The following is a 19,866-nucleotide window of genomic DNA, read 5'->3' as shown; positions in this document are numbered from 1 at the left end:
GGATGTGGCCGTGTAGCAGAGGTGTGGTTTCTTGAACAGCAGCTTATCAGTAATATCGGACTCTGGTTAGTCACTGTTTGCATTGGTATACATCATTCCACGTAAGAAGGAACAAATGAGCAGAGGCTGAAAAAGACAAGACTTCTTGCCAAGAAACACATGAAAACATTTAACATTAGAATCAAGAGGTTTATTTTCTGGAATTACATTTATAATCAGCTAACACTTCCATGATTGCTTTGACCTTACACATTAACATCTATAAACATACACATACATACATATACAATTTCCTAAAACTGCTTAAGACCTACAGAGATATAGAAGAGTAGAGCTAATGCAAAGTTACCCATATTATTGGAGTGGTGCATTGAAACCAACTTCTTTAAATACATTTCAGTTTTACAGGCAGCACAAAAACAGATATCAGGAGGTTCAAATATTGTACATGCATAGCATGGTCCACTAGAGGGCAGGAACAGTCACTGTACACACCAAAAGGAATGACACAGTGACTAGAAAGATATGCTAATAAAAATTTTTTTAGGGGAAAATAACAGTCACAAAGGAAGCCTTTGGAAAGAAATCAAAAACAGCAAGACAAAAAGGACATTACACTTTCCCACTGAACTGCAGCATGAATATTATTTTCCTACTATAATCTATGGTCTTTGGATTTTTTATATAAATATATGTATCCCAATCACAAATATTGGGTAAAAAGGACAAGCTCTGCATAAAGCACTGAAACAAATGGCAGTGGTAGAAAGTTACATGTACTACAGTACTGCACAAAAGTTAGAGACCACCCTCCATCTATTTAATTTCAGTGAAAACAGCCATTAAGCACAGATTGTTCATTTTTTTCAGGAGATGTTTCTGATTGTAAGATATAAAATGACCCACTTACATATGGAAGGAGAAAGTGAAAGGAAAATATGTGAAAAAACAGTTTCCAAAAGTATTGTTTAAAAAATGATTAAAAGCTACAGAGAAAATGGGACTCCTAGCAACCACCTGCATACCTGACAGACCACCAAAACTGTCCCCATCAGATAAACTGCACTTAAAGCTTTGATCACTGAGAGAGAGGAGAAAATCAAGCTGCTTCATATTTGAAAACATCCACAGGTGTTTCCATCCTTCCACTGACAGAAGACAACTCAACATTATATATATATACACAGTGTACCTGTGTAGAAGCTGATACACTAAAAAAAAAAGAGAAAAATTACACTAGAACACTAAAAGTGGATGTTAGAGGTGTGAAGTAATATTTTTAGACTGATGATTCTAAATGTGTAATTTAGATTATTTGGATTGTGACAAGCAGAAATTGCAACCAACATCTAAGACTGAACTTGGGGGTGTGGAAAAAGATCTCTGCAGATTTCCTAGAACAACTGAAGAAGCTGTACTAAACGCAGAGGGTGGACACACTAACTAGTGAACAAACAGTAATATTACATTATGTTGCCAAGGCATCTATTTATTTTCTGCCGAAGCTGAAAAATGAATAACATGTTCTTAATGGCTGTTTGGAAAAGTAATAAATGAAAGGGTGGTCTCTGACGTTTGCACTGTATTGTACATGCAGTAGAGTTCCTGAGAACCGTTAAAAGGTAATACTTGTACCTGAGAACTTCACTAAAATAATCAAGTCGAGTTATAGCTAAATTTTAGTCATAGAACTAGAAGTTTTAATTTAGATGTACGCTGCCCACAGACCCCAGGCTCATCAGTAAGTATCTACAGTGGGCCTGGAACAGTGCACTGAACGCACTGCATGAACTTTATTGAAATTTGTACATGATGTCCACATGAATAACATATATTACATCAACACAGCTTTGTCTTTCAGTTTAATGAAAACTGTTGATGTAATGTATTTTATTCATGTGGAAATGATGAACATAATTGAATCCAGTGCTTTCAGTACTTTAAATATGGCACATTTTTTCATCTTAATTAAGCAGCTTACATCTGTACTTAAGTAACTTCTCTTTGAAGTAGTAGGATAGTTTTACAGCAGTTTCTCTACAATAACAGATGGAGAACAGGAGGCACAGACATGGGATGAGATGCACATCTCCAGTCAATAATATACTCAGTGTAACCCAGAGTGTAATGATGCATTTGCTTTATCCATCTGATTCTTTGTTAATTAAACTGCACTACAGTTGTGGTAAACTCTGCAGCTGGCATTCAGCCAAAACCATTGCACTTCATTCGTCCGAAGTAGGTTTTACTGATTGGCAACTAGACATCATGAGTCCAAATCCTCTAAAAAGACCATTTAAATACAGTATACAGTATGCGAAGTCATCATTACGAGACTAGTTACATGACTGTAAATGCTGTGACTCAATCAGTTTGTCATAGCTGCCAAAACCAGATGTAATATCATTAGATTCCCAGTCACATACAGGAAAGGACAGTGTTCAGACTTGATCTGAACTGTTGTTCACCTTCCCTTATGTTCTTCTCATTAATGGTTTACATGACAATGTAAAACGGTTCAGTACAGGACTCTGGACTCCTTCAGCAGTCACTAAATTAATGACTGAATCATGGCAGTTTCTATCACTAATATATGTAATTGGTACTCTTAGACAATTAACATATTCAAGTAATGTTTCCAGGTCCGAGAACCTCAAATTAACGATAAAACAGTGTCATTACAGTTTATCATCCAGTGGTTTCACTGCTGGAAGAGGCACTGATGATTCCTGTACATCTAGCTCCGATGTGTCCACTTGCTGATTTTTCTGCAAAAAAATGTATTTTATAAAAAAAAAAAGGATGAAAATGACCATCATTCAAATTAAACATGCTAGCAATGTCTTAGACATCTACATATGGTCAACAACTAAGATGATCTATACTGTATACAGAATATTGTTGGAAGAAAAGTCTTCAAATCAGATTCAAAAGTTGACATAAAAAACATGAAATGTGATCTGAGCTTTGAAAAACTTACTCTGTGTTTGAGGTATGAGAGGTAGGTGTCCCAGCCCAGTGTGACCGTATTTACATACAAAACCCGAAACTTTGCCGGCAAGAAGTAGAAGTTAATCATCTGTGCGGTGGGCCAGACACACCAGTCCGCCTAGTGAAATAAAAATACATTCATAAGGATGTTTTTCTGTCTTCTGTTATTACTTTTTGAAGTCTTCACTTGATCCTTTTTGTTTTCATCACTGTACATCTGGACTGACTTAAAAATAAAATTCAAGTTTGACCTATACACAGATTTCACAGTCCACTGATTTATTTATTTATTTATTCTTAAAGGGGCACACTGGCCAAAATGAAACATTTGACCAATGCTACATCTGCTGTGAACATGCCTACTCGCCTCCTTCAGCGGTGACACAAGTCTCTAGAGCTGGGGTCTCAGACTTAAATTACCTAGGGGTCACTAGTCATTTGGTTTTCTGCAAGGGGCCAGTTGAAAAAAAAAGCCAGGGAAAAAAAAAATCACTTTTTTTTTTATTTAAGTATGAATTTTATCTACATAAACACTTGTTTAGGCGCATCTTAGTCAGTATTTATTAGCATCTTCTGTCACCTGAAACCACTACTACTACTAAAAAGAATAATAATAATATTAACAACAACTATTATTAGTAGTAGTACTATTAGTATAAATTAGGGATGCATTGGTAACGATACTGATACTGGGTATCGGCCAGATACCGTGCTCATTTACTTGTACTTGACCTAATAAAAAGGCTAACATCCGATATCAGCTGATACCATAAGATACAAGCCTAGTGTACAATGACGTGATAATGAACAAATGACTCAACCTGGCAGCGAGCGAGGGTCTTCTCACACAGAGAAGTGTTACTGACCTTGTGCAGGTTGAACACAAAGACATCAATGACTTTAAACACGGATTGTTTGGCATATTTCCATCACACTGTGCGATTTTTTTTTAAACACACACAACCATTTTCCTAATGTAAAAGGTAAAAAAAAAGACAGACCACACTGTCCCACCATGTACACTGGCTGGTTTTAGATGTTAGCAGCACTGCTGTAGCTCATTTTCACAGTGTGTTTGCTCAGTGCACAGCAGGTTATTCTGAATGCAACAGGTTTCTTTGAAATTGTTCATGGACAGAGCTGTCTGTAGGGGCTGCACGAACCGAGTGTTTTCATACAGTGTATGCACAGAAATCGGACTATTTGTCTGCACACAATAGTCTATTCAAATGTACGGTGTGAGTCACCAAAGAACAAGATTTCTAAAATTGCACAGTGTAGGTGTGGCTTGGGAGGACATTCAATTAGAGCTCAACCAGTTCAGCACTACCTCAACAACACAAAATGTGAGCAATTCAGATGCTTTAGCCTCGGATGTGATTCCTACTGTCACTGAGATACAGAGACTGTACCTGCTCTTTTCCAATATAATGGTCCTCGAACCAAGGTAACTAATGTAGCATAGCTAGCTAATGCTCATCATTTAAAATAATTGATGACATTAGAATGATTTAACTGTTAAGGTACATTGCACTCTTCTTCTTAATTCTACGTAGGTTATTCAGTATGGTATCAGACTTGGCATCGGCAAGTACCAGAAAACTCGTACCTGGTCCGGAAAAAATTCTACCAATGCATCTCTAGTGTAAATATGAAGTGCCTAATAAATATTTGTGTTCAATTAAATCAAGTAAACTATGCCTACTAGATGCGAGTGAGGTTACTGAGAGTAAAGTGTTGGCAAAAATAGAGCAGTTAAATCTGCGTTCACAATGGATTTGTTTAATAATTCCAGTCATTTCTTAATTCTGTCGTGCTGTATTTACTGCTGTTTTGGAACAGGAATAAATCAATGAATGCAGATTCAATAACTATCAGTCTAAATTACAATAATACCTACGTTAGTTACAGCTAAATTACTGTCATGCCCGCTCAGTATGTAGCATTCATGTTTTTCATTTGAATGACTCCTCTTGCATGCAGCACTCTGCTTTTATCACTGTATGTATCAGCCTAGGCTGATCGTTCTGAGGGGTAGATTCCTGACGACTGTATTTGCATAATGCATGCTGGGTACTGTAGTGATAGACACTGATGGATGAAAATACAAAAAGCAATCAAAACTGTGAGTTCCATCAAACTAAAGAGGCTGACAGATGCAGTTTTGTGCTACAGAATACTGCAAAACACAACAGAGAATATATTAAATGCTAGTTTTAGGCCAGAATGCCCCTTTAATATTTTGCCTATTCCTTTTCATTTTACTGCAACATTCTACATTATGAGTAGTTCATGTGCCAATATATACTTATACTAAAATTTACAAGGTAGAAATGAGAAAATGGAACCACATTGTTTTACTGTCCTACCTTATAGAATTCCCAGAATTTCTCTTTAAACTCAATGCAGCCTCTGACCCAACCACGGCCCTCCATGATGCCCATGCCTGACACAAATATACAACCACATGCATCATGACAATGAAACCGAACAATTAACAATACAAAAATCTGGACCACAAACGAATTATGGCCTGAAGAAAACATTATTATTATTCACAACATATATTACACTGACCAGCCACTTCATTAAGTGCACCACCTTGTATCTACACTCATTGTCCATTTTATCAGCACCATTTACCATATAGGAGCACTTTGTAGTTCTATAATTCCAGACTGTAGTAATTCGGTATAATGTGTTTTACCCTGTTCTTCAATGGTCAGGACCCCCACAGAACAGATATTTTAAATACTGTGTCCACTCACTGTCCACTCTATTTGACACACCTACCTTGTTGGTCCACCTTGTCAGAGAGAGTAGCTCATCTGTTGCTGCGGTTTGTCCTACAGTCCTTCATCAATGGTCACACGACGCTGTTGGCTGGATATTTTTGGTTGGTGGACTCTTCTCAGTCCAGCAGTGACATTAAGGTGTTTAAAACCTCCACACACCACCATCAAGTCAGTGACACTGCAGTGCTGAGAATGATCCACCACCCAAATAATACCTGCTCTGTGGTGGTCCTGTGGGGGTCCTGACCATTGAAAACAGTTGGAAAGGGGGCTAACAAAGTATGCAGTGAAACAGATGGACTACAGTCTGTAATTGTAAAACTGCAAAGTGCTCCTATATTATAAGTGTAGAATGAATGTAGAAACAAGGAGCTGTACTAAATGAAGTGGCTGGTCAATGTATGGCCTGAAGCTTACCTATGAAGTACCACGCTCCAAGAACTGGTGATGCAACAAGCTGGTCTATCAAGACTTTCTTGGCAACAGTCTTCACAACTCTTCCAGAATAGGCCTTGTCCAGCCACTGATACCAATAGTGGAGGAAAGGCCCCATGGAACATCCTACTGCAGACATGCGCCCTGTGGAATATAGCAATGCTTTATTGTAAGCCTTGACCAGAGGTTTATTAGAGTTGAATGGAAAATGAGTACCTAAATTGACTATTGTCTTAATGTAACCACTTAAGTGGGTAATATAATCCACTCACTAATATATTCCAGGCTGGTAAGATGCCAGACTCTTCTAAGAGAGTTCAGAGTGAGTGAATTGTTATTGAGCTTTTATACAAACTGTATTTAGTAAAAAAATCTAGTTATTTTTATATAAACAAAAGCAATCACATTCTGAACACAACAGCATGAAATATTTCAACACTGTTGTCATATTTTTAAACGCTTTCCAACTCCAGTTATTGGCCTTTCTAACAGTGCGCAATGTACACTCATGACATCAGTGTGTACAAATCACTTTACATGCCAAAGATCTAAACAGCTTGCCAACCAATCAGCACTCAGTAGCAGTAATGCTAACATTCTACTCCCCAAGATCTGTTTGCTAAAGAAAAATGGACAAATACTGGCAAGCTTTCTTCTTCTTTCCAAAACTTTAAGGAACTTCCTGTGTGAAAGACTAAAAAAGATGATTAATGAACATTTATAGCCATTTAGCTCCATTCACTTACATTCTCTGAGCATTTTGCAGTTGTGTTTTTGTTGTGTAATACGAGGAATAGGAAGCAGCCAGGGTCCCTTTAAACTGGCTATGGTTGTGTCTCCCTCTTGTGGTTACATTATTACCACTTTGCCTCCAGTGCATATAAAGACCTTATATTTGAGGCAAAGCAAAGAGGTCCACCTTGTGGCTAACACATCCTCTGTGACCCATATCAGATGAAACATGATCAAACCTAAATCTTAGCCATATATTGCTGCACAAAAATAAGTACTGCTATTAAATCATGTACACAGCTAAACAAGGATTGTGAAAAAATGTAATTTCTACCTCTAATATAACATCATTATATAAGAGGTAAATGGAGTTCAGAATGTAGGCTGACTGTAATGCATTAAGCAATTAACTGATCAGATGGTCTAACCATCTGACATCTAAAAGACATGAAAGAAGTTATGTTGGATGAGTTTTTATACTTTATAGGCCAGTGTCTCAGACATGTATTAAGCCTAGTCTTGGACTAAATTGTAGTACTAATTGTGAATCACCACTGCAAATTGTTGGTCTGGGAAACTGGCCTATATTTCCAGTCATGTATTTTCCAGTCACAGCATTTTCCTGCTCTAACACACCAGATCCCGTTGAACAAGGGCTTGATCATTAGTTAGTGATGCGACTCTTGTGCAGAGGGGTGCTCATGAGTTCCCTCTATGCGCGCTTAGTGCAGCCTACGGTGATGATCGCATTCAATGCAGACCAATACAGACAAGGATCAATCAGACTGGTAGGGTTTGTTTACAGCTGTCTGCCCAACAAGGTGGAGAAGAAGATATACAGATGTGAGTTAAAAGCTACAGCTGTTTATTAATTTAACTTGAGTTGAGCTGCATTATGCCTGTAACCGACACTGGGCCACTGTAGATAATCAAATTAGCTAATGGAAAATAAAAAAGGATGACAGATATTATCATTTCCCAGTATATGTACACGTGAGATACACGACTCTGTCCCAGACGCATAAGGAGAATGCTGTCCTTTACGTCCATTGCGCCAAATCTGAAAATTTCTGTGCAGCCCTCTTGCAGTCTTGTGAGTCCCAGTTACAAGATTGCTCTGATTTTGTTCATGATTACTTATAACAATCAATAAATCTGTGCAGAACTTTATATTTAAAGTGAGGTAACATCACTGATGGGTAGAGGTGTAACAATTCTCTAAATTCAGGGTTCGGCTCAAACCTCCATTTTTGAGGCTCGGTTCGCTTCAGTTGTGGAATGCTAAAGAGAATAACACTGATATGCTCTTGCATATTCGAACTGTTTTCTGCTGCCTGAGAAAGTTTTGCGAAACACTTTCGACAAATTGTGTGTTTTGTCTCCGACAAGACTGACATTCCTAAACTCCACTGCATAACCAAAACGTTCCCACACTGCTGACTTGACTGAGAGGGTCTGCAGTCTCAGGGTTATTATCCAAATTGAGCTAATTTAACTAAACAAACTTTTACCGCAGGCGCGATCACTCGATCATCGACACACGCAGTTGGAAAACGATAAAATGTGTATTGTGTATTGTGCGTTTACAAAATAAACAGCTTGCCCTAACTTTAAATAGAATATTAAATTCATTATTTTTATGTGTTAAAGTGTTGATTGTGGAGTGAAAAATGAGTTTTGTTACATTGGTTATTAAAACGAGAGTTTGAGGGGCGCAGGGGCACGAGACCGTGGACGTTTGTATTGTGGTTTTGGGCTCGGTTTGAGAAGCACTACACCCCTACTGATGACCAGTGGTGGGTAGAAATTTGTTGTATCTCCTTGGCTTCATGTAGCTTTACTTAAGGACAATTTTGAAGGATGTGTACTTTTCTGAGTGCTTATTGTTATTTTTACAATGCCAAGCTTGTAATAATAGAAAAACCCTTTTTGTGCTATGTAGAACCATTCTCAAAAAGGTTCTATATAGAACCATAAACACTCAGTTAAACCTAATTAAACCATTTGCATGATTAAAGTGTTCTTTGTGTCGTAAAAGGGTTCTTCAGATTGGTGGAGAATGTATTGTATATGGTTCTATATAGAACCTTTTTGAGAATGGTTCTTTTCTTTACTAAAGAACGCTTGAAGAACCATATTTTATGTGTGTATATAGAACCATATACAACACATTCTCCATCAATCTGAAGAACCCTTTTACCATGCAAAGAACCCTTAAGCATGCAAATGGTTCACTGCCCTGCTGGTGACATGCCATATAAATAAAAATAATGCGTGGCCACGCCTTATTAACACATGGAAACGAGATCCTAATGCATGGCCACAAATTAGTAATGCGTGGGAATGAGATCATGCCTTACAAAGTCATGGCCACGCATTAGGATCTCGTTTGCACGCTTTAGTAAGTTGTTCCCACGCCTTACTAAGTTGTGGCCACAACTTACTTATCTCGTTCCCACGCCTTACTAAGTTGTGGCCACACATTATTTTTATTTATACAGGATGTCACCAGTGGAGATCCATAAAAATCGATGTACGGTCTTCTCTTCTTAGTCATCACATGAAAGAAGTTATGAATTTTTTTCTATACATTTCTAATTTTTCTCTCAGTCGTTCTGTGGTAAATGACCCTGCACTTCTACCTGATTCATTACTTCAGTGAAGTTACTGTGTGCTTGCTCTGCTCAGTCCAGCTCTGCTGATGAAATCAGCGGTCACTTCAGATCAGCTCACCTGTGCGCTGCCATTCCCAGCTTTTCTCCGGCGTGCGGCGCTTTTCTCTGCCTTGCTGAATACAGTCCCCCAGAGCCAGCATGCCCCCGCTGCTGATTATGTTCGTTACTATCAGATATTTGCCCGAAAAAAAAGGTTTCCAGTAGAAAGATATCCGCACGAGTAAGTCTTTACTCCGAGGTATCATGACTGGCTAGTTATGGAGTGTTAACGCAATAACAAGAACTCAAAACATAAACCAGTTATCAGAAAAATATACACCGGCCTGAATGAACGAAACGAAAACGTGTTTGTTTTAAACTAAATCGAGATTAGCTACCTATCAGACATCTGACCAGCAGCCCGCTAAGCGCTGAGAGAAGGCATGGAAACCAGAGCCGGTTTGACCGAAGCGTTGTAGAAAGGAAACAGAAACCTTCAGTGACCCTGGATGTTACATTTCAAAATAAAAGTCTTGTTCTGGGTTTCTGTACGATGTCTTTTCTTACAAGGACACGACCATTACGGAAATGTTATTTTTCCAGTTCAGACGGTTACTATTTTTTCCTACAAGCCAACGCTGAGACAACGCTCTTCTGACTTTTTGCGTAATTTTCCCCCACCAGTATTGACCCGTACGAGTCCGCCATGTAGGGAGACTTTTACTTTTTTATGATGAAAATGTAGATCATAAGCTTTGCAGCATCATTAATTTGTTGATTAAGTTGTTACGGAAAAATGCAAATAATTAAAAACTGTTTTTGTGCAATTTAAAATAGAAATAGATCATTCTATACATACACTGACAGGACTGAAGAATGGTAAATCTAGTGCTAAATAATAATAATAAATGAAGAATACAGAAGTCTTACCGTTACAATTTTGTGAAATGTTGAAAAAAAATGAAGGCTATATTGTTAGGTATTAATACCTCACTTGTGTCATTAATGGACAAAATAAAGGGAAAAAACGTGGGAAAAATATGTTACTGTTTTATCTCCTTTTTTTATACCCAGGAGTGTATTTGCCAGTGTATTTCCTTCAGGGCTTTCTAGACTTTCAGAGCTAAATAATACATGTCTGTATTTTTAATTCTTTTTTTTTTTCAATAGAATCATTCTTGTATTTAAACTCTACAAGTATTACACCATGACTCTTGTTTCAATGTTAAGTTTTGAATGGAAACGTAATGGTGAAATTCTGGCCATCTTCTTTTTCTCTGTAGTATCTAGGTAGATATAGCTAAGAGAGCTCACCTTCTGGTTAGACATTGAAGAGCTGAAGAGAAGCCCTAAACTGTTACACTAACCATCAGCATAATTACAACATGACAGAGAAATCAGCCAATCATGTTCTGATTTCCAACATCAAAAAGTCACTCAAGGCCTTCTGGAAGTTCTAGATATGTTACTGACTGTGAATACGAGCGGCAGCCTAATCAGTGGTTTGTTAGAAATGGACCACGGCAGCAGCAGCAGCTCTATACCAGCCTCTCTACTGACAGAGTCACTGTGAAACTGCTACAAGGTAAATGTTAATGCTACAGTGCTAATATGTGTGTCACAAGCTTCAAGCCTAAAGTAAAACAAGGAATGTCTTTTAGAAACTTTTAAAAGTGTCTGTGTCTAGTACAGCCAAAACATCTTAACACAAATCGCTGTGAAACTACTAGAATACTAGGAAAGCTAGCAAAAATTAGCACTTTTACTGAGGTGGGTTTTTTCTCATGTTTTCACCAGGTTTTACAGTTATGACCCAAACTGAAGGCCTGGCTCTAATAGTCACGGTTCACCACTGGTATGTGTAGAATATATGTGTCAGTTCCATCTTTTGCTGTTATTTACATTATATAGTTCTGTTAAAACATTTTAAGGAAGAAATTTCCACTGTTTTTTCAAAAAATGATGCATAATTCAACCGTTGAAATGCAAACAGAGTGATTCAGAGTGGTTTGATGGGAAATGGTGCATTATAGAAAAACTATAGAAAAGACTTCTTTTGTTTACAGTGGTGAACCAAGAGTTGTGATGTCTACAATGGAAATATAGGCATTTTACCATTTTTACCAGAACGTATTCTGAGTTTTTATATTTTTATATTTCCAATTTTGATAATGTCCTGCATGTACCCCTCTGCTATACCATGAAACATGTTTTAACCATTTTGTATATTCTGGCATTCTGACAGTTCTCACTTGGAAAGTTTCCCTAGAGCAAAGCATTTTTTTGAAATTTTGAAAAAAGAAATTGATACAATTCTGCTTTATTGGTATACAGAATTAGCAACCAATTAGACAAATAATAAAGAATATTCAAGCTCTAGTGATGTAAATATGAAGTATAAATGTGTATATAAAGGTAAATGGTAAATGTACGTGTACATGTAAAGGACACTCCTAAATTCTTACAGTTACTTACAATGCATAAGTAGATCAGTATACACTATATGACAATTTTTAACAAAAGGTTTAACAAAAGCTTCGGTTCAGCTTCTTCAGGGCTCCAGTGCAGACAGGAGGCTTGATTCCCTTTAAGAGGACAAAAACAAGCTGATTATCAATCAAGTTCACTTTCTGATTACATTCTAATTAGGATTTTACTTTCAGTACTTTCAAGTCAGAAACAGAAATAGGACTTACTTCATACAGCTTGCAGACAAGGTTGAAGAGAGTTGACATTGCCTTGTCTTCCAAGTCATCGGTGTACACCTGAAAATGTTTCAGAGGCAGGCTATTACAGGGTTATATAGAGGTTTTTATTGTACACTAAATGTCCAATTGTATGCAGACATCTGTTAACCAACAGTTCTCCTGAAATGAAGTGTATTATTAGGGAACTGCTCTTGCTTTGCTGCAGCATCAGCCTCTACTGTTCTGGAAAGGCTTTACAATAGACAATTAGTTCTGGATCAATAACACCACTCCAAATTATGCTAAAAAAGTTGCTCCATCACTCCAAAGACTCTCTAGCCAACATTTGGCACTGGGCATGGAAATCCACACCTTCAAAGGTCAGTCTTAGAAGTTTTTCTGCTTGTCATGATCCAAGTAATCCTGGTTACAAATTTAGACTCATCGTTTCATAAAACTAGAGGCTAATAATTTACCAACTACCAAATATAAACCTGCAAACTCGTAAGCAATGAAAAATGGGACATGTTCAGAAACCAACCCCTTGTACAGGGTCCAGAGGTTTGGAACACTTAGCTTTGAAAATGTTAGTTATTTGAAATGAAAATAAAGCATTATGGCTCATTCATAGAAGGACACAGGTAATTGCTGTAGAACAGAGGGGACCAATCCTGGTCCTGGAGATGCACTACCCTGGAGAGTTCAGATCCAAAACCCCTGTGTCTGATTTTCAAATGCATCTGAAGGCATCTATTTATTGGATCAGGTGTGTTATATAAGGGCTGGAGCTGAATTCTTCAGGCTGGTAAATCTCCAGGACCAGGATTGGGTACCCTTGAAAGATAAAGATTGTAGAATGATTCAGTTCATTGAGTTCAACAACTATGACAATTCAAGGCATGTCAAAAACTGTACTGCTTTTCAAGTATTTTGAAATATTTGTTTAAAATAACCAATTGCTCACCATACCAATGTCAATGTGTATGGAATTTGGCAGACATCTCTTTTTAATATCCCTCCTCAAGAGTTATTATAAATAGAGGCCATTCTAAAAACTCACTGTCATTTGTGTTCTGTCGGCTGAAAGACCTATACTGGCACCATAAGCTGCGAAGTCCTTGGACACCTATGATTGCCAGTAGCGATGTGATAGTCCACAGAAATCAACGTGTTCTACATCAATCTTAGACAAAAATGAAGTGGCCCCTGACTGTCTTTGTTGTAAACAATAATAACTCATACTACCCACCATTCTAAAGCTACTGAAGAGAGATATCATATTTGTGAAAACTAAACTATCTGCTCAAGAACCTTCTATTGCACAGAAGAGGTTTCATTTAGCAGTGCTAAAGCGCTGATTTCCAGTAACTTTAGCTAAGTTAATATTATCCAGCAGCTCTGGAAACTCATTCAATCTATACAATTCACGCAAGTAGCATATCCACCATTTAAATCCAGGAATTTCACTGAAGGGCGACAGGTTTGACAATGATGTGACTGCACTGCAAAAATGATCTCTTGTCAAGTGAAATGATCTTAAAGTAGGTCAATATATTTAATATATTGTATATCTAAATATATGTAAAACAAATATACTTGTTTTAGATAATTTTATTAAGTTAAATTATCTCTCTATACAGGCAGATCATTTTGCTGGGTTCAAGCACATTTCTTAAAACAAGCAAAATTATCAGCCAACATAATGAGATAATTTTACTTAAAAAAATGACTAAAAACAAGAGAAAAAATTGCCTAGAAATAAGGTACCTTCTATATAGGAAAACATGCTACAAAAACAACCTGTTTTTATTCTGTTTTTTATTTGGACAGATATCGTATGTGCAAAAATAAAAAGCCTTTGATTTGTGGTCAGAGTGCTTGTAGTTGAAACCTCTTACCCCGTTGAAAGTGACCCAAGGAACATGTGTGTGAACCGGACTGAGAGACCGAGTCTTCACACCGTTCTCATGCATTAGAGTGTGGCCAAGACCTCCTTTTACACAGGACTCTATGGTCCCCCATTCCACAGATGGGGCATACAGCTGCAAACACTGGAGAAAAAGGACAGGCATTTAGATGATTGCATCATTTTCTAAACTCGTGTGTATTCACATAAAGAACTAACACTGATGAAAGGATACACACAGAAGGAGCTGCTTTCATCACGTCTGATGAGGACACCATGCAGTGAATGACTGGAAATGCTGCGTGGTCGGTCACATTTAAGATGCACGCCTGCCAAGATGAGATGAGATAATCGTGAGCATGTTAAAATGATGTGCATGCATTTCCTATCCAAAAAACTATGCAAACTATGACAGATTACCTCAATTATGTTGGCTTTGCACTCTGGCTCACCGTGCTGGCATGAGAATGAATTCAGTTCAGGAAGTTCCTGACAGTACAAGAGTTATAATACAACTGCTTAAGAAAGTGAAGTTCAGAGAGTTTCAAAATGAATCACTTCTGGTTGAAAATCAGCTGCAGTTCTATACCTTTGTATTGCCATAGGGCACCAGGTGTACCCTCATAATGTCTCTGAGCATCGTCCAGGTTGGAAAGAGCTGTTCAGTCAGGAAGGATCTACAGCCTGGACAGAGACTTTCATAGTACACAGTTACCTCGACAGGAGGCACTGATGGGTCTGGTCTGGTGGCAAGCAGCTCCATACACTGCTTCTGAACCTACAAACAAGAAAACAACAGGACATTTCAAAAGTAACATATTGGAAACATAAACTCTGATGAGCTGACCATGTTTTGCTCCCTAAAGAACCTTTGGTTGGTGGTTGTTTTTTCAAAGAATGTTTCTGAAATATGGGAGTGTGAAGAACTTTTTAAAAGTTTAACCCCTTCCATGGCCAGGGCCCACCAGAGGGCCCAAAGTTTTATTACGCACTTCTATAATCAAAGAAGAGCTCAACAGTTTGCACTGAAGTAAAGGTCTGCACTTCCACAGGTCCCACCACAATATCTTGCAGCACGGAACTAATTTTCAGTGTTGCGTGGGAGTGGGCAGGAAACCATGGGATGGGAGCAGGCCAAAACATGCATGAAGTGAAATCCCATAAGTTAATGAACAGCCTAAATAAAGTAGACTAATTATTAAATCATATCGCTGCTGTCGGAACAAAACCTTGCATCTCCATTTTTGTTGTTTTTCAGTTTCAGTCTGTTTCATGGTGAATGGAACACAAAGGGCCCAAAAATGTTTGGTGAAGTTACTTCACAGTGAGTCTGATGACCAGCCATGTTATTTCAGCAGAGAATAACGCATTTGTGAATAGACTATGTCAGATATTGGATGTCAGTCCACCTCGACGGGAGCAGGTTAAAGTGTTTCGGGTCCCACACAGACCTCTACATTGAAGTACCTGTAGTTACTGAATAATAAGCCTTAGTATGTAATCAGACTGGAACTTTAAGGGGTTAAGTAACATAATGTAAAGATTCTACACCAACACATTGTTTTTCCCTGAACTGTCCAAGCCAAGAGCTTTTTTAGGATCTTTAATTTTTAAGAGTGAGGTGCTGTTTATATACATTGATCTGCTGGCACATGGGTGTCTACCATTGAAGTATAAAATCTTTTCATAATATTTGACCAAAGAACCAAATGCCCCAAGCACCTTATATGAATGAGGGTGTTATTTTAAGGTTTAGTTATGGGTTACTGCAATGGTAAACATGAAGCCTTGCCCTACTTTAAACCATTTTTTTTAAATAAAAGAGTTTGATGTAGCATGTAAAAACTAGAAAAGTTTCAAACTGTACTGTTCCTTCACCTGGTCCATACAGTCCATACATGGAAACTAAGCTGTGAAAACAGTCCGATTTGAACTCACTGTTTCTGTGTTATCACATAACATAATATATGCATCTATTCAGCTTACAGCATTTTAGCCCCACCTATTTATGATGTATTTTGAAACTTCCAGTGTTTACATGCTGCAAAAAACTTTTATTTCAGAAAAATGTGGCCCTTTAACTTCAATAAACTGAGCTATATTGAGCTTTACAATCTTAAAAAAGGCACTGCAAAGGGTTCTTTGACTAAAGCCATTGAAGAACAGCTTTTGGTTCCCTAAAGAACCAGGTTTGAAAAAGAAATCTGAAAAAGTGTGAAGAACAGAGGGTTTAAAAAATCTTCAAATAGTGTAAATGTTCTGTACAAGTTTAAGGGTTCATCCTAGAACCTTACCATTCTGTGGAGGTTCTTTGAACTTCTAAAAGGTTCTTCACTTACACATCTCATTTACCAAAATGCCTCTCTGAAGATGTAAGACCCATCCATTGAAAAGTTTTGTAGGGAACCAAGAGTAGTGCTTCTGTGGCATCATGCAAAGAACCCAGTTGGCCCCTTTAGTTTTAGAGTGTAGTGGAAATTTTGGGCCTCTGCAGCAGCAGAGAACATTTATGTCTAAATAAGGACAGACTACAAACAAGCGCTTATTATTTATTCAGATATATTCATTAGAGTGAGAATTCACTGCATATGCTCTGACCGTCTGAGTCAAACCTGTTTAGAGGACACTCACACAGCACATGCTTCTGTCAAATTAGGAGCTGCTGATTTTCAGTTTCAAAAGCATGACACTCATTTAGGAGCACAAAAGAGTCTTTGAAAAGGAACTAGGACGATGTACTCATACTGTATATGAAGCTTAAGATCTCTGCTTTAGACCACTGGAGTGTATCCTCTAAAAGTAATAGTCTCTGTGAAGCCAAAAACATGAGTTTACACAAAGGTGGCTCGTAGCTAATTACATTTACTCAGTTATATATACTTTTATGTTATGTTATTTGTCCAAATTTGATGGACTTGTACTTCTCTGAGTATGAGAACACCTCAAATTAAAATAATTTTGGGTTAAATTTCATTCTGCTCTGTTCTGAACTGCTTGGCTGTTACTCAACTCTGTCTTTAGAGCTTTAGCATTTTATTTTGTACCAAAAAAAGAGATGAATGGAGCTTTACAAGCATCAGTAACCATGCTGATAGATGCTGGATGTGCTAAGAAGCTCTACACTCTTAAAAATGATGGTTCTTTAGTAAAGAAAATAGTTCTATATAGAACCATGAACACTCAAAGAACCCTTGATTAAGCGGTTCTTTGCATGGTGAAATGGTTCTTCAGATTGACAGAGAATGTGATATAGATGGTTTTATATAAAACCTTTTTGAAAAGGGTTCTATGTAGCACCAAAAAGGGTTCTTCTTGCTATGTCAAGCTTTTAACAATAGCAAAAACCTTTTGGGTGCTATATAGAACCATTTTCAAAAAGGTTTTACATAGAACCATGTATAGCACATTTCCGGTCAATCTGAAGAACCATAAAGAACCCTTACATTCCTTTGAGTATGAGTTGAGCAACTCAAAAGATGGTTCTTCAAGCGTTCTTTAGTAAGGACAGTGGTTCTCTATAGAACCATGAACACTCAAAGAACCATTTGCATGCTTAAATGGGCAGACTGATGGAGAACTGTTGGATATGAAAGGTTCTGAACAGCACCAAAAACGGTCCTTCCATTGATACAAGCTTGTCATCGTAATTATAGCAGAACCTTTTTTGGTGCTATACAGAACTCTTTTCAAAAAGGTTCTATATAGAACCATATGCAACACATTGTCCATCAATCTGAAGAAGCAGTTCACAATGCAAAGAACCCTTTAATCATGCAAATGGTTCTCTGAGTGTTCATGGTTCTACAAAGAACCATTGTCTTTACTAAAAAAAACCTTTGAAGAACCTTTTTTTAAAGAGTGTACTCTACACATTTTTGAGTTCAGTACAACTTATTTCAAAATAAGTATATATTACACTGTAATTGAGGATTGCGGCTTCTATAATATAGTAATAAACAACAGTCAGGTTATTTAGTGCACCAATATTATACCTAAGTAGTGAACAAAGCTAGCAGAGACTCACTGTCACAGCACTGAGACATGTTTCATATTTAATAGTTTAAAACTTACCCCACACTCCACTGCGATTTCCAGAGTCCTGCACCACTGTGATGGAGGATAACCACAAGAAGGCTTAGGGTGGGACTTCCCCTGACATTCCTCCGACATATAGAATAAGAAAAGAAACGCACAGATCAAAAAAGAGTTCATGTTGATGGCTGAATGTATTTAGAAATGCTCTCAAATCTGTGTCATCACAGCTTAGAGCTGAGGAGACTTCAGAGAATCTCTGGCTTTTAAACCCCTCCCTCTTGTGAGCTTCTCTACTGACCCACAGTTTCCTCAAAACAGGAGCATCTAAAACATCACAGCCTAATCAGTGAGAATGTAATGCTGGAATTGTTCCCTCATTTTTATTTCATAGATAAAAACACTTCATGTTTTTAACGATATATTGGATGAAGAACTGGAAATGTCTCCAGTTTTCAATTCAGAAATCTGGCCACCTTCATTCATTTAGGGAACTTAATTGTACCTTATTTAATGTTACACAATTAACCGTTTGCAAAATTATGACTTTTTTATTTTATTTAGGCTATTCTTTAATTTGCAGGATTTCACTTAATGCATGCTTAGGCCCTCTCCTGCCTGCAGTGGGCTGGTTTCCCACCCACTCCCACGCAATACTGAAAATTTGTCCCATGCCACAAGTTATTGTGCCGGGACCTGCAGTCTGCAGTCTGTTGAGCTAATGGCCTCTCAGCCAATCACAGTCATCTCAATGTTCCTTCCTCCTTCAGGTGACAACAGTGAAACAGTGTCACCGAGGAACGTCGCCTGGCACACACTATTTTGGTCATCTGGAGAATAGTGCTGCCTTTGTTTTATTCCTAAACCTAAAAAAGTTTTGGATTCATCTATGTAGAAGACCAAACTCACAGCTCAGTGCCGAGACCGTTAACAGTAGGAGTTATGCTGCTCTAAGATAAGCTCAACTTTATCTAAGTTCTGCATTTGGTGAAAAGTTGTTTTAACACAACGTCTAAAGATAACATAAATGGCAGAGTACCATTCATCTTTAACTCTGTCTCCATCTAGTGGCAAAGCAGGCAAACAGCTGTTTAACACACACTGAGTTCTTTCTAAAGCTAAAACCTTTGTGTGGAGTCCTTTCAGAATATTACACTGACTGCCTTGTGTGTTCATATATAGTTCATAAATAATACATGCAACATTTTAATTCATGTTTTATACATTCATTCACAATTTTAGCCCACAATTTGCATAACAATATTAATTACATTAGGGTGAATTAGGAATTATGTTATGACTTGTGTCATCACTAAAATGCAAAAATAGAATTCTGACATGAAACAGGTTTTGCATGATTACTACCCAAAAAAAATGCTTGCTTCAAACATTTCAAATGTAACTCTTTGAAAATAAGGCAGCAATTTCATTTACTGTTATTTTTTATTATGTGTATGAAATAAATTATGGAAACAAGACACATTCACACAGTTGACTTAGTTATTTATAGTTATTTATTGTTAAATAAAACAAGGTTATTTTCCCGAAATGAGTTGTTATTTAAGTATTTATTGTGCTTTTTACAGTAAATAAAATTAAGCTTTTATTAAATTATATTAAAATTCTATATGAAA

At 37.4% G+C, this 19,866-nt stretch overlaps 2 protein-coding genes across 2 annotated transcripts; both read right to left on the bottom strand.

Annotated features, from left to right (window-relative positions):
* Positions 1-203: 203 nt before the first annotated feature.
* mpv17l2 (MPV17 mitochondrial inner membrane protein like 2) lies at positions 204-10,084 on the bottom strand. Its single transcript, XM_036587319.1, has 5 exons — positions 9,687-10,084; positions 6,204-6,365; positions 5,361-5,437; positions 2,981-3,109; positions 204-2,768 (listed from the first exon to the last, which is right to left on the bottom strand). Exons 1-5 carry the CDS (start codon positions 9,871-9,873, stop codon positions 2,679-2,681), a joined length of 645 nt encoding a protein of 214 aa, XP_036443212.1. The 5' UTR covers positions 9,874-10,084; the 3' UTR covers positions 204-2,678.
* Positions 10,085-11,911: 1,827 nt separating this feature from the next.
* Positions 11,912-18,501, bottom strand: LOC118819025 (gamma-interferon-inducible lysosomal thiol reductase). Its single transcript, XM_036586621.1, has 7 exons — positions 18,272-18,501; positions 14,790-14,978; positions 14,621-14,689; positions 14,440-14,529; positions 14,193-14,345; positions 12,304-12,372; positions 11,912-12,192 (listed from the first exon to the last, which is right to left on the bottom strand). The coding sequence occupies exons 1-7, from the start codon at positions 18,410-18,412 to the stop codon at positions 12,133-12,135; spliced, it is 771 nt and encodes a 256-aa protein (XP_036442514.1). The 5' UTR covers positions 18,413-18,501; the 3' UTR covers positions 11,912-12,132.
* Positions 18,502-19,866: the final 1,365 nt, after the last annotated feature.

The sequence above is a fragment of the Colossoma macropomum genome, unplaced genomic scaffold (assembly GCF_904425465.1).
Source record: "Colossoma macropomum unplaced genomic scaffold, Colossoma_macropomum, whole genome shotgun sequence".
Classification (NCBI taxonomy): Eukaryota; Metazoa; Chordata; class Actinopteri; order Characiformes; family Serrasalmidae; genus Colossoma; species Colossoma macropomum.
The sequence above is the reverse complement of the archived record's forward strand: the minus strand, read 5'-3'. Positions and strand labels throughout refer to the sequence as shown.

Excerpts from the sequence above, each read along its gene's own strand:
- mpv17l2 (XM_036587319.1), bottom strand. The coding sequence starts at position 9,873 with ATGATACCTCGGAGTAAAGACTTACTCGTGCGGATATCTTTCTACTGG. Across the intron at positions 3,110-5,360 it reads AATTCTGGGAATTCTATAAG|GCGGACTGGTGTGTCTGGCC; the intron begins GTAGGACAGTAA and ends TTATTTCACTAG. Across the intron at positions 2,769-2,980 it reads TCTCATACCTCAAACACAGA|AAAAATCAGCAAGTGGACAC; the intron begins GTAAGTTTTTCA and ends ATTTTTTTGCAG.
- LOC118819025 (XM_036586621.1), bottom strand. The coding sequence starts at position 18,412 with ATGAACTCTTTTTTGATCTGTGCGTTTCTTTTCTTATTCTATATGTCG. Across the intron at positions 14,979-18,271 it reads AAATCGCAGTGGAGTGTGGG|GTTCAGAAGCAGTGTATGGA; the intron begins GTAAGTTTTAAA and ends TCTTGTTTGTAG. Across the intron at positions 12,373-14,192 it reads CTTGGGTCACTTTCAACGGG|GTGTACACCGATGACTTGGA; the intron begins GTAAGAGGTTTC and ends AAACATTTTCAG.